Genomic DNA, 14,587 nt, shown 5'->3' on the forward strand with positions numbered 1-14,587 from the left:
TAATCCTATCTGATTATACACATTATTCCATAAACATGTCATTTGACATCCTCTGCACCCTTAATGATAAGTTTTGACACTTCAGTGTATATATAAATAAAGACAGTGTGATGATTAGAATAGGTTCTAGATTTTTCCAAGGCTAGTAAGCTGATCATCCGCATTAACTTCTGATGCATGACAGAAACCACTGTGCTCAGAAAACAGAAACGAGTTTACACCTACTTCACGAGGAAAGGAATTAATGATTACGAATCTTTTTTTTTTTTTAATGCATTGGTCATCCATGTTTCCAGAATCAGATATTTTGTGTAGTGTGTATTTATTTCACTGAGAACTTTCTGTCAAAGCTCATTAGAAGTTTGAACTCTAAATGAGCAACATTTCCAAAGAAAAGAGGCAAACAGGGAAGAGCTCCACATATATTTATGGCATTATTTATTTGAAGCTACACAGAAGAAGAAAAAATGACTGCTCGTAAAAAGGTGCAAGGATTACATGTAGGAGAATTGTATTACATAAATATCTACTAGGCCCTGGTCAGCTTTGATCTGCCCTGAAGCGGACATGAAGCTACTTAATACGAAAAGGAGGCCATCGATTAAGAGTGGATGCCATCTAGACAGGCACTAATACAGGCAGAGGCACGGGGATCTGGGCGGGGAGGTTCAGACATCACTCAGGCAGGTTTTCTGCTAACTACTCTGCTCTTCAACATCATTTCCTCGAAACTTTCTCCTGCCTCTTCAAGTATAAAAGAAGATGATAGAAGAAATAAAGGTCACATTTTACACAGCTGGAATGAAGCCTCATCATTCGTTAACTTCCTCAGAGGCTTTGGGCATTATCTACTGGGTGAAACCGCTTCTACCTCATGGATGCTACTGCAAGTCCATAATACGTTCACTGTACACTCAGCAAAGACATTCCTTTCATTGCACGTCATGTTATAAAGAAAGCTGTCAGTTGCACAAATCTCTGTTCAGTTTTTTTTCTCCTGTTCTTCTTTAAAAAGTTCTCTGCCTACTTTCTTCAAAGTAGTGCGTTCTTCTGCTAAAAAATACACAATCAAAACACTCCACACCGGTGGCAGGAAACAGCATCACTACTACAGATAACCAGAGGACCATGATGTTGCTGCTTCTTCAAGCATACAAACAGGTTACATAAAGAAATGGACAGTTATGTACGTCGATGGCTTTTCCCTTTGAAGCCAGGAGATCTGCCTGGTCAGTATAAAGTGTCCTGTGAGAGCGAGGAGGTGGAGGGATGACTAGCGAGTATCCACGAGGTCCTTGTGTAGTGTCAGGTGAGCGGGAAATATCTGATGATCGCATACAGGTTTCATGTGAAGATGTGGAGGAAAAGCAGCAGTCGTCTGGATGTTCTACGAGGCGCTTTCTGGAAAGGCGACTCTTTGGCGTGCACTCCGGGGTCGATTTCGCGCCGGGGCGCCGGCTGTACGTTCGCTCTTGGGTTCGGACGGTTGACTTTCAGCCTGCGGGGTGCCGGCATCACCGACAAGCTCACGCAGGAACTTGAACTTGGACAGGAAGAGCTGCCAGACTACATACCAACCTGAGAGGTAAAATAAAAAAAAAGTGTAAATGCAAATATCTAATGAGCCTATCATATGCCTTTACACACTGACACATGGTTTGAGAACTACACATTATGTGTGGGGAGATTTCACTGACACACTTTGGGCTCTTTAACACCAACTGAGCCTTACATAAATGCCACAGTCACCAGATCTAAAGCCAACAGAGCTCCTTGATGTGATGAAACGGAGGATTCACGTTGTGGACGTCAAATCTGCAAATCTGTAGCAGTTCTCTGACAATTTCAAGTCAGATACGAGAAATTAAGGCAGCTCTAAATGCAAAGGTTGGTTCCGCTTAATTTAGCAAGGTTTACCTAAGAAAAAGGGCTGACAGTGTATGAAAAAAAACAGTCCTAAAAACTAACTGTTGTAGCAAGTATGTATAGGTCCTCAGTCATTCAGGTCATAGTAATCCTAAGGAGTTTGGAAAGAAAGCGACTGGACTGTTTCTTCATTATCCTGTTTCTTTTCGCTCCGGGACCGTCTGTACATAATTTCGTTCCACCCCATGATGCGAATGACAATAAAAGCTTCCTTGAATATCTTGAAGTTTCGTGATGGGGTGTCGCCTCTCATCTGAGAGGCTTCTTCAGTTGTAAAACCAAATGGTGGAGAGTCCCAGGTATTTATACTCCAGTGGGGGTTGTCCCTTAAGAGGGCTGTTGACCCACTATTAATCACGTGCCTCATCACATTTCCTAGATGTGAAAAAAAGGCGGGGGACATTACCCACTCTGAGACCTTGCCTCACCCCAACGTGTGAGGGGTCACCTGAGTGGGGATGCCTGAGAGTAAAAATTTTTTTAACTCAAACACACAAAAGCCTTTTTTCAAACTTCTATTGTACAATTAAAAGGAGGCGAGTGGTGTAGCGTTTACTAAAGGAGCAGACAGAGCAATATGTTCTTCAAAGGATCCTGAATTAAAACTCTGCAGTGCTTTTTAGCAGCAGGTGAAAAAACAGCTTTTAAAACTTTAATGTAAGGCAAAGTCTGCAAACTCCTGAAAATCAGATTCAGCCTACTTCATATACATGTGCTTTTTATGCATTTTTCGGCAGTTGAAGGCACTTCTTGGCCTTTCTTAACTCACAGAGGAGACAAGAAACAAGAGAAAATTCACACTTACTGAAAGAATTTTACAGTTTTTTTCTTTAAAAGCGATTCATTATCAGAATAGTCGTTGATTAATTTAACATTTGACGAGTTAAAGGCTGCAGTAGTAGGCACATGAGTTTAAGTTTAAGGTAAACACACATAAAAGTGAGTGTGAGCTAAATAAGAAAATCCAGAATGAGGCAAACAGCATTTTTCTTCCCTGTAGTCTGCAGATCATATGAGCCACAGTTAGTAAAGCGAAGGAGGCAGTAGATAAAAATAGAAAGGCACGCAGGGAGACTTTAAAGGAGTAGTTCTGCCTTTTTTAAAGGAGACTTTTCATTATGAGAGTCTCTTACTTTACACCCAGCTGCTATAGCCCTTTGTTAGCCAAGTTAGCCACCGAGAATGACCACCAACAAAACACCAGACCCTTTAACATAACGTTGGGACACCAATTAAGAGATTTACATACGTGACTAACGAAGGTTTTCTCATATAAACTTACCAAACAGCATGAAGAGCAGCGCACAGATGAGTGCGGCCACAATGACCAGCACTGTGAGCCCGACACTCTGCCACATCGTAGCTGGACGTCCGGCAGCAACAACAGCATAAGGAGAATGAGGAGGACAGGGGTTTGCTCAACACCGCACGCAATACTGTGGCTGGCTGTGTTGGTGGAGTCGAAGGGCAGCGGGCCGAGACGAGAGGGACAAACAGCAGGGCATCGCAGGTTCGCTGCGGCTTGTTTTGCTAGCTCGTTGGCTAGCTTAGCTGCTAGCAGCGGTTTAAAAATCAATCGTAAAGGCCGGAAGAGTGGAACATTAGCTGACTGTAGCCAATCACAGCAGGGTAAAGTCCTCCTCCTGTTCGCTACATCACTGCAACATATATTTACTTGCGCTTTCAGACCAGACAGACGTGCTGTAAGCCACAACAAAATCGGCGTCGTGAGCCGACTCAAAGTGAGCATGCGCGGGTTCACGTTGACTTCTGGGTGATGTAGTTTATCTTTAATTCCGTGGGGTTTTTTCCTCGATGGTTACAGAAGTAGGATAAAGGGAAAAAGGTAGTCTAATAAATAAAGAACATAGTTGAAGTAACAGCGCCACAGGCACACAGTGTACTTTGAGACAGTGCAAACATTTTTATGTACAACAGTGGTTAAAAAAACAAACAAACAAACAAACAAACAAAAAACTCCAAATGACGTGAAGTAAAGGAAGTAAAAAGTAAAGCGGAGACTGTACAAGAGTGCTGCTCCCGTAGTTTATATAATACTTTAACAAGAAAATCATTGTCCCTAAAGTCTGTGTGTGACTCTCACTGACTGACCGAAAATTCAACTGTTTACTTTTGTAAAAGCCATCAATTTTCAGGCCCCAAAATATAATAAATATTATATTAAACCGTGTGGGGAGAAGATGATGACACAGTATCAGAGGGATGAATAAAGCGGTGACGGGTGGGAGATGGCTGATCTCACCCTTTATCCTGAAGCTACTTTGAAGTAAAGTATTCATACATGGACATAGATTGTCAAATAGATGGCTGACTTTGACTTCAGCCATGGTGAATATGTAAACTTCCTTAGGTAAGAAAAAGAATGCAACCCAACCTATCATTAATGTTATTATTACTGACTGGATTGAGGATAAAGAAGTGTTGTGATTGGTCAGTGGTTTAACACACAGATCATTCCATCTCAACTGATCAAAAAAGGAAAAAACTCACTAAAACTTGTGTAAAAATTTCATGAAAAATAAATCAAATACAATACAATACAATCTTTGGCTGCTGTACATAAATATGAGTAATTAAAAATTATTTTGGGAACATCACAAATTTCAGCTTTATTATTTACAGAATCTCGGTCTTTCTAATAAAGTTAATTTGGATTTGGTACATTATGTCCTAACTGGGAAATATCTGACTGATGCTGTGAAATCATTTTTTGTTCCTTTAATATCGGTGAAAGAGTTTACCTGATTTGAATTGCTTTAAATAATATTCTGTTCCTCATATATGAGAGAAGTTGTTATCAAAATATCAGTACTTTCCCTACAAGTGGTGGTTTTTACAAACCTCCGAGTGTACTGTCAGTGATCGAGCACTGAAAAAAAGGGACTGGCCATCTCTTGGATTTATGTAAGCATCTTGCATGTATTTAACACAATTGTCTCATGTTTTAAAGTTAAATGTAACTATATAGTGTAAAAACTACATGATATGCAGAAAGGGTGCATTAAATTGTTCATATCATGTTCAGGTGAAGTAAGTCAATAAGATAGCAACATTAAATCTCGTGAAACCACGCGTGATTTCATCTCGCGGGCTTTGGATCGTGGTTTAAAAAAGGCATCCATCTCAGTCAAGTCGAGCAGCCAACTCTACGTTTTTTGGTATGTCTTGATTTTTTTGAATTAATATTTACCATATTTCAGCCAAATGTAGTTAAACGTCTAGAGTGTCGCCATGTAACATGCTAAAAAAGAGCCGTTAGCTTATTTGCTGTTTTATCTGTTGTCAAAGAATTGGCGCTTTTTTCATTTGAATTTGTCTTTGGCACAAGAGCCGTAATATCACATTAAACCTAATTACGAGGCACTCATAACATAATTTGGTTTTCTGTGTGAATAGATTTGCCAACTGACTCTTCAGTTACATTGTGTATTTACTGCACCGTGGTGTTAGTGAGATTTTGGACATTGAACAGCTTTAGCTAATATCATCAGCGGCATTATGCTAGCTTACATCCCTACCCTTCCTGCCCTCACCTGCTGTCCTTTTGTTTTTGTTTTTGTTGTTGTTTTTTTTGCTGCACATTGAGAGACGACCTCTATTCTGCATTTCACCAGGAGTAAACTGATGGATTGTGGGTTCAAGGTGTTATGGTAAGAAAGTATATTCTATTTTCGCTTAAGGTTTCTGTAACTTAATTATAATAGGTTTTTTATAATTATTAGGTGCATGCATACTCAAATAGACCACCCTATTAATACAACCCAGAAATCCAAAATCTGCCATAGGTTTAACCTGTATGTATTGTCAGAAAGGTGATTACTGGACCCACATTAATGCACACTTGAACTAAAATGAGGTTGTAACTTGTGGGTTGTTGTGTTGCAAATCAGAAACAAACATGTTTGGATTTTTTTAATCCCATAAGATCTGGAAACATGGTTTTTATTCAACAAAACATTACTGATTAACCAAGCATAGTGCCTGCTGTTATTTCAAAATAATTTTATGTCATTTCAGATAAAATGCAGCATTCCAGTGCATCCCAACCATGCCTTTACAGTCAAGGTTTCTGACGGAGCTGAGTTTCTCTCTGACAGTCTGCTGAAAGTGTTTGCAAAGTGATCGGGGGAACAGGGCACAAAGCTAAAGGATGTAGCTGCCATGATGACAGTAAGAACTTTAAAATTCTTTAACTACAAAGTGTATATGTATTGCATTAGGTCGGTAAAAGATTTTTATGCTGCATCCATTGAAACAGTCAACTATTACCTGTGAGTACTGATTCCACTGAAAGGATGCCATAATTTTCGTCATGCATTTAATGGCCCACTGAGAAAAATTTATCTTTTTTTAAAAATATATGTTCTGGAAACTATATATCCATAAAGTTGATGTCAAACAGGAACTTTTGATATTGCTTTGTAGATGCTGGTGTTGCATGTTGACTGGTTTAAAAAGTCAAGAGTTTTTGTCTGGGATCATTTTCTTCTGTGCTACTGAAAAGTTCACAAATCTCTGTTTTCTTTGTTATAATACTTAAGGATGACATTAATGCTCGGAGTCCCTCATCAAAGTGCTCCGCATCTGTGTGAAAGACAATTGCAACATCTTGGTGCAGGAGTTCATGGTGAGTGTTTTATGAGTAGATTGTGGCTTTGCAACATTTAAAAATGCATTTAGTTATCCACTTGATCCTCATTGGACTGGTTAGGACCAGTAGTCCTCTTTAATAATTTGAAGTTCACATGAAGCCTGGTAGTGAACTCGGCCGCCGGCCCTTGAGGCCCCACCCCACCCCTGTATTAGGGGTCACATCAGTGTGAAAAAACTTTAAATTTGTCATTCTAGTGAACAAAGGAAAATCCCACCAATATTTACGCCCACTCACATCCTGGGCCATCTGATCTCAGGAATTCACATGATAAGGTGGGGCCAGGTTTCACAATGAACTCACCCGAAACTCTGGCTGATTGGGACCCACACCCAGTTTCACACCTTGGCTCAGGCGATTAGAGGATCATCAGGGGGTCCTTTTGTCCCTCTGTGGGGGGTTACTCCCACTAGGTTTATATCTGGGACTCTCCACCATTTGACCTTAGAACTGAAGAAGCTTCTCGGATGAGAGGTGAAACGTCTTCAAGTAACTTAAAGAAGTCCAGACGCTTTTCTTTGCAAGCTCCTTTGACTACGATGACCTGGATGACTGAGAACCTTCACAGACACCAATATTTACATTAGCTTTTGTTTGAAAAAAAGACCAACTGACCAACAGCTAACCAAATTGTGGGGCTGAAAGTCTAAATTCTAACATCTTCTGAGTGACATAACCTGGATTTCTGATGGGCCGGTGTCTTTCTAACAAAAACTAATGTAAAGCATTTGAAATTATGTTTTTCACCCTCTCTTAGAAACTCTGTTAGACCATGAATGGCAGCATGGCAGGCCACTCTTTGGCTATAGCTATTTACTATGTTGCTTGCATTGGTTTAAATTACTCTAACATTAGAACTGGTAGATTCAAAAGAGATGAGTTTAAAAAGGAATCTTAAAAAAATGTTTTGTGTTTAACCAGGACTTGACTGAGGCCACTGCACAGATTGAGAAAACCACAATGAACATCTGTCTCCAGAGGATGCGCCAGGCAATGACTTTTCTGATGTTGGCATCATCATCGAGGGTATAGTAGTTCTTCAAGATCTGGACAACGTGACCTTTGCAGTAGCCATGCTGTTTGGACCTTTTTTATTCCTTCAATATGAGTTACCCATCACAGCTCTGCTACACTTTTGAGGTGATTCAAAGGGCGGTAATGGAGTTGAATGCAACTCAGCTCTCAAGAAAAGCTCACAACTAAGACAAAACTGCTCCTGCAAGGAAAGCTCACTGTTATGCATGCAAGGTGATCAGCTCTAGGTGAGAGGACATTTAAATCTCACACTTGTTCTGCTGCATTTTTGAAGCTCAATTCCAGGAACAGATCGCAGGGTTCATTTTTATATACTCTGCAACTGCCATGAGGACAGGGCTGTTTTTTTGTTCTTGTTTGTTTTTCCTTTTGCTCTGTACAAGTTCTGTTTGTCTGTTTGGCAGCATTTTTAAATTTCTCTTTGTATTTTTTCTTTCTTTTACTAGTGAAGAGATGTAACGTGAACAGTTATACAGTCTAAATATCCCATATGGGTCGTGTGAAATGGTATTTTCAGTTTCATTCAGTGAGTAAAGAACGTTGAATATTTCTAAGTGTGCTGTTTTGAACCAACATGTCACAGTATGATCAGTGCTGTAATTTTTGACAGTCACTGTATCAATGTTATTTTTGCATCTCTTGAATAAAGGTTTTGACCTGCAAGTGCTAATTTCTTTAGTTATTGGGGTAAAATGGGTAATGTTAATAGGAAGGTGTTTGCCAATTCAGTAACCTTATTTAATGTTAATGGAAACTAACATTACCTCAAATTGTTTAGTTATAATTGTTGTTTAATTGAATCTTGACGTCAGAGGCCTTAGAATGTTTTGTATTGTTCTTTCCCAACATTTTTCAAAAGAAACAGTCTAATTTCTTTGCTGTGATTGATTCCAGAGAACACAGAAGAACTGACATTATTTAACTGTTGATTTATATAGATTCAGTGGAGGAGTAATGTCAGTTTAATTCTTTACCTACTGCAGTGAAATTAGACATTTTGTTTTGAAAGGTTACTGGTGGATACCAGCAACCATCTTGGAAGAGAACAATACAATCTGTTATAAGGCCTCCATTTGAAAATTGTGTATTTGATACTAGAATATAATAGCAAAATGTAATTTGAAGATAACATGTAGTATTTAAGTGACCAAGTAGTATTGGGTAAAAGTTATTGAATGGTGTTGGGATAAAGTGAGAAAATTGTGAAGGATTAAAATATTCCAAGAGCTCAAATTACTTCATCAAAACATGTTTAAGTCACATTTTATCAACACAAATTGCACAGGTTTATTGAACATGAATAAATTGTGTTCATTTAACTCAATTGTTTAAGTTGCTGCCAAAGCAAAACATCTGTGTGCAACAAATGTCCACCATTGAATTAAGTAAATCCAACAACATATTTTTTTCAGTGAGCGTCCAGATATTTTCCGGACTTTAAGTGTCATGTTGACTCGAGCTACACTGCCTAGAATCCATATTCACAAAGAAATAGTACCGGAAAAGGAAAGTGACCCCACAAAAGGAAATATTATATAAATGCCTAAAAATACACAGATCTTAAGAGTGATTTAAGCTTTTATTTATTTATTTTTTGCATTGATAAAAATGATAGCAGGGATCTGATGTTTTGCATAGTAGCTGTTAAGAAGTGTATTTTCCCCGGGGAAATTTTTTAATGCAAATCAGGAATGGTCATCTTGGACTCTTTACCAAAAAACAAAAAAAAAGAAAAGTTGATGAGCGACCCACGTGGCCTGTGCAGCCAGTCACTTAGCTCAATTAACACGTTGTTTGTAGAAAGTAACACAAAATGTGCATTTGTCAACAACACGATGTCAGCTAAAAACATATTTGTTGTGTGGAAATTAGGTTTTTGTGCTGGTGATCATGATCTAAAAAAATAAACCTCTGAAGATCATTATTAGCATTTATGCAGGATTAATAGTGTGTTATAAAAACTGTCCAAAACATTATCACATGATATTGTTTTATGCTTCATTGTGAGGGTTTGTGAGTTGCAAAGATGCATACTCTCCTGTAGGCAGAGATGAACCTAAAGCGAGTCATTTATTAATGGACTGCTGCAAAATCCAGGAAGGAAAAAATACAAAGTCTAAAAGGGGTAACTGGGAAACTATAAACCATAAACATAGAGGAAACCACTTCAAGGTGAACAAACGCTCTGATGAAGGACAAAGGAAAACAATAATTATATATATTATATGTGTTTGGAGAAGGTGAGATGGCTGTTTACAACGGCACACAGCTGAACTGAATCACAGAAGACGAGACACAGGAAGCAAAACTTAAAACAAAGACTGAGTAATGCTTAAAATAAAGCAGGAAATGAGCTCCCTGAATGGGGAAAAACACAAATCATGTAAATGAAAGTAAACACACACATAAAAAACTGAAATCAAATGGATTATTTAAATAAAGAAAAATAAAAAATGCTGGGTAAACTTACCCATGACATGTTTGGGTTGTGCAGGCTGACAGCTATAGAGTAACCAATACAATAGAGTAAATTTCCCACCATCACCGCAGAGTATACTTAGCAACAGACGGCATGTAATTATATTCTCATGAACCTGCCAAATATTTAGATCATTAGTAAATATTATATTATTATTACTACAGTATAAGTGAAATGTAAAGCATTTGCGACCAGAATCGTTGAACTGGTAATAAAACATATCACTTAGGAGTTTTTTGTACGTTCTGTTGGCAAACTTGACAACTTTTACAGATGCTGTTCTATAAAAATGTTGAATATTTCCCTCTGAAATGTGCAAAAGAAAAACAACATTTATTTTTTTAGGCCTTTCTGAAGCAGAAACTGTGATGAGATGCACAAAAAACATATAATCGTGTATTTCAGGAAGAATAAAAAGGACTGATATTTACTGCACATCCTTTTGTCCCCCCAGTTAAATCACAAAAAAGATTAATATTACATGACTCAATGAATAATTTTTTCCATTGACCTCTATAACACTGATGAGTTATACCTGGCCTGCACAGCTTTACAGATGCTCTGTTTCTATGTAGGCCTATACGTGCTGGCAGACATTTTCATACTCTGTTTCATTATAAGGGTTAAATGTGCCGTTCCACGCTCAAAGACGGCTTTTTTGATAAAGGCCTGGATTAGGCTGTGCAGCATTTCTTCACAAGCCCAACAGGTGGAGTCATGAGCAGCCTCATGAAAGACATGAAAGCCCACTGATAAAAGATTTTCAGCCAGCTGTCTGTGGGCGTATTCAGTCTTTGTTAGCAATAAAAGATTTCCAACTCAAAGGTCAGGCGACCTCGTTAGCAGATCAAATCCTGTGAAGTTTGGTAAGAAACCCCCACCTATGTTTTGTTACGCCCTTGCACTTTAATTTAATCGAGGTCGAGCGTCTAATCTGGAGCATCTAATCCCCACCACGTTCTTATGTGGGTGCAGAAAGTCAGAAGCGATCAGATTTGGCCCTGTGCCCCTCAGTTACACTTTCATTTCCACATTGGAAGGCTTTAAACACATAAAGCTCCATTACTGCTGCCAGTCTGTCTCTCAGCAGACATCTGACACCATGCATTGACATGTGAATACTTGTATTCACTCGTTCACTTAAAGAAGCCTCAGTATTTGCATATTATGCTGAGACGTGGACACAACATGAGTCATGCTACATGGTGGCATTTTAAAACTGGAAGGATGGTGCAAGTTCTTACAATTAACTGAAAGCCCCAAGGTAACGCTGTCATGTAAGCATGATAGATTACTTGGGCCTTTCACATGCGTCATTATTCACATTATTCACATCATTATTCTGTATTTTTTAGCAACCAAATCAACAGTTCTCTTACTTGGTAATAAAACTTGATTAAAAACAGTTTTCTGTCATCTGTAGTCCAACAAACCTGATGAGTCAGATGCAGTTTTTTCTCCACAGGAAGGAAGGAGACAAGTCAGATAAAGAGAAACTCCCCTTTTTTTAAAAAAAAAACAACAAAAAACAAAAAAACCCAAAAACCCTTTTAATATGACATGACCTATTAGCTATCACTACATGACCTTGTTACCACCATCTTAGCAAGACATAAATTGAAAAAAACAAAACCCACCAAAAAGGTCATATGCCATGAATAGCTCTGTTTTGCAATTGTGCAACAGTGAAGGGAAAGTGGAGCGCTGCATGAAAAATCTTGCCAGTCATCAAAAGTACAGGGTCCCATGGTGGGCAGTGAACTTTTCAATCTAACCATCCGCATCAAATCTTTTGGGTAATATATATATAAAAATACAAATTAAGTGTGTGCTTGAGGTCTTTTGAATGAGCGTGTCCCATAATGTAGCTACAAGTTGCTCTCTGCTACCAGTGTTTCCACTCTGTAAGGACACAAAGCAATGTGAGGACATTGATGCTCGTGGACCCTTACGGTCTCTATTGCAGGTGGTAGTTGCTCCTTTAGCTTAGCCTGGGCAAACCCCAGTAGTTGAGGCCTGGCCACTCAGCTCGGTCACTCGAGGAGGACTCTGAGTAGAGCTGCTGCTCCTCAGCGTTGAAGGAGCCAGTAAAGGTGGTTCAAGCATCTTAATGGGATGCTCCCCGGATGTTCCTAGGTGAGGGGTTTAGGGCGCGAATGACATGCTGGAGAAATTATACAAAATTCTATTTATGTCTAAAGAAGCAAATCATTTCATATTACCTTAATTCTTAAAGCTTAACTCTGCTGTCCAAGCTGAATTCTGCAGACCTGAATCAACTTGACTTTTGACAGTTTGGAGGGCGGAGCCCAAAGGAAGAGGGGTCCTAATGTGATTGGTCACTTTCAAAGCAGTGATGCTGCAGGTTTACTTTACTGCATTAGTAGCAGCAACACAAGCGCCGTTTTACACTGTATTTGATTACAATTTGTATAATGAAGTTTGCTGAATTAACTTTAAAACTTTAAACCAGAGAGGAGGTGACACGTTGTAATTTTTATACATATACTTGTAAGATTGTAGCTTTATAATTTTAATATTTTTGTCTATTTTTGACCAATAAATCATTACATTCAGTTTAAACACGTCTGTGGATGTAAGCTGAATTTAAAGGATTGTTAAGATAACCCCACTCTACACACCTGATCACATAAACAAACAAACAAACTGGGAGTATGTTGTGAACAAAATTTGTTTTTCGGTCTGTTTTCTTCTCTGTGCAGCTGTTTTTTGCTTTTAAGCAAACTGTATCTCCTTTTGTTATTTTTAATATGTGGGAGCTAATACCAGTTTAATCCCCACTAACTTTCAAAGAAAGCAGGGAAAGTACAACACGAGCACATCACTGGAAAACTGTTTGGGCTTGAATGAGTCATAAATCTTTGACCTCATAGTCAGAGCAGAGGTTACTGTTTTCCTTTCTCCAGCAGCTTGTTACCTGAGTTTCCTAACGTCCTGTGGCCAAACAAACTCCCTGTGTAACTGATGTTCATTTGAAAGGACGGACAACCACGCTGCTCGTTAAATTCAGCACCTGCTTGATGCAAATGATGGATGTTCAAGTGTGTTTTCCTGTTTAAGGGCGGTAAAGCCTGAAGCTGATTTTGGTGGAAGTCTCAGCAACAACCGCATTTGTTACCTAGAAAATTGATTCTTATCTTGTCCGCCTGCGAACAGAATTGACTTTATTAGAAAACAACGTGCGCTTTGTGTTCTCTTTGTTGAACCATAACTCACTTGTGGTTTTTCTGTCCTTACTTTCTGCTACAAAAGCAGTAGTGTGGTTACGTGCTGCAGAACAAGTTTTAACCTGCACTGCTGACACTTTGGTATTCACATTCAGAAAGTACTCCAAAATATACATTGAGTAAACGGCAGCTGCGTGGCTGCAAAATGAAACCAAGAACGGCAGTTTTTCTAATCGCCAAAGAACATTTGTACCGCTTCAGAAAAAACATTTTATTTTTTTCCGCACTATAGCTGTCTGTCTTATCTAAATGTCCTCTTGGTGATATACACTGAAGCTAAACATGCTCCAGACTATACTCAACCTCAAGTCAAGCGCAGTGGTACGGTACACAGTGAAACAAGACATCGTGTGACTGCAGTTGTGGACCCTCATCACCACAAATACAGCTCAGAATATGAACTTGAGTGCCATCCGATTCTTAATCCATAGGGTTGAATATGATGTTGGTCCACAATTTGCAGCTATACATGTTTAAACTCTTCTGGGATGTCTTTCCAAGGTTCAGAAGTGTGTTTATGGGAATTTTTGACCGTTCTTCCAGAGGTGCATTTGTGAGGTGAGACACTGAAGTTAGATGAGAAGACCTGGCTCGCAGTTTCCTCTCTAATTAACCCCAAAGTTGTTTTATCAGGTTGAGGTCAGGACTCCATCAAGCTCCTCAAACATCTTTTTTGACTTGCTTTGTGCACTGGTGGACATATTGGAACAGGAAGGCATCATCCCCAAATGAATGAAATGAATGAAGTAAATTGGCCAAAACCAGGTGTTCAAAGCCTGGAGGAACTTACCGGAGAATTTTCAAAGCTATAAATGATGCCAAGGGGTGTGAGAGATGAAAGAAAGAGCCTAACTTTTGTAAATGAGAGTAAATGATTTCCTCTACATTTGCACAAAGAATATAAAAGCATGTTTTTTTCACTTTATAACAGGTTACAGAGTGTACAATGATGGGAACAGTGAAGGGGTCTAAAGACTTTCTAAATGCACTGTGGTTCTAGATGTTTGTGTTTCTATAGTGAGATTCTACTTGTAAAATTTAAGGTGTTCCAAAACTCGACAGGGTGTGTTTAAGGGTATTTACCTGTGCTGACAAGCCTCTCACACGCAGTTGATTTACATCACTTTTAAGAACCTTAAATTGGCTTGCATTCACCTCCTGGTGACCTCATCTAATTAAAACCAAACTGAACTAAACCACTTCTTTAAAGAAGCAAGAACTATCATT

General features: G+C 38.9%; 1 protein-coding gene and 1 long non-coding RNA gene across 2 annotated transcripts; one reads left to right on the forward strand and one right to left on the reverse strand.

Annotated features, from left to right (window-relative positions):
- Positions 1-415: 415 nt before the first annotated feature.
- smim13 (small integral membrane protein 13) lies at positions 416-3,678 on the reverse strand. Its single transcript, XM_085445148.1, has 2 exons — positions 3,209-3,678; positions 416-1,578 (listed from the first exon to the last, which is right to left on the reverse strand). Exons 1-2 carry the CDS (start codon positions 3,282-3,284, stop codon positions 1,388-1,390), a joined length of 267 nt encoding a protein of 88 aa, XP_085301274.1. The 5' UTR covers positions 3,285-3,678; the 3' UTR covers positions 416-1,387.
- Positions 3,679-5,511: 1,833 nt separating this feature from the next.
- LOC146682727 (uncharacterized) lies at positions 5,512-8,343 on the forward strand. The gene is made up of 4 exons (XR_014917367.1): positions 5,512-5,597; positions 5,965-6,117; positions 6,489-6,574; positions 7,520-8,343. It is a non-coding gene; the product is annotated as an uncharacterized LOC146682727 (long non-coding RNA).
- The last annotated feature ends 6,244 nt before the right edge of the window (positions 8,344-14,587 follow it).

This window comes from Copadichromis virginalis, linkage group LG22 (assembly GCF_057382275.1).
Source record: "Copadichromis virginalis isolate Kocher_CV1m ecotype Utaka linkage group LG22, C_Virginalis_male_GT1.1, whole genome shotgun sequence".
Classification (NCBI taxonomy): domain Eukaryota; kingdom Metazoa; phylum Chordata; class Actinopteri; order Cichliformes; family Cichlidae; genus Copadichromis; species Copadichromis virginalis.

Coding starts and splice junctions, on each gene's coding strand:
- smim13 (XM_085445148.1), bottom strand. CDS start 3,284: ATGTGGCAGAGTGTCGGGCTCACAGTGCTGGTCATTGTGGCCGCACTC. Junction 1,579..3,208: donor GCTGCTCTTCATGCTGTTTG/GTAAGTTTATAT, acceptor TTTACCTCTCAG/GTTGGTATGTAGTCTGGCAG.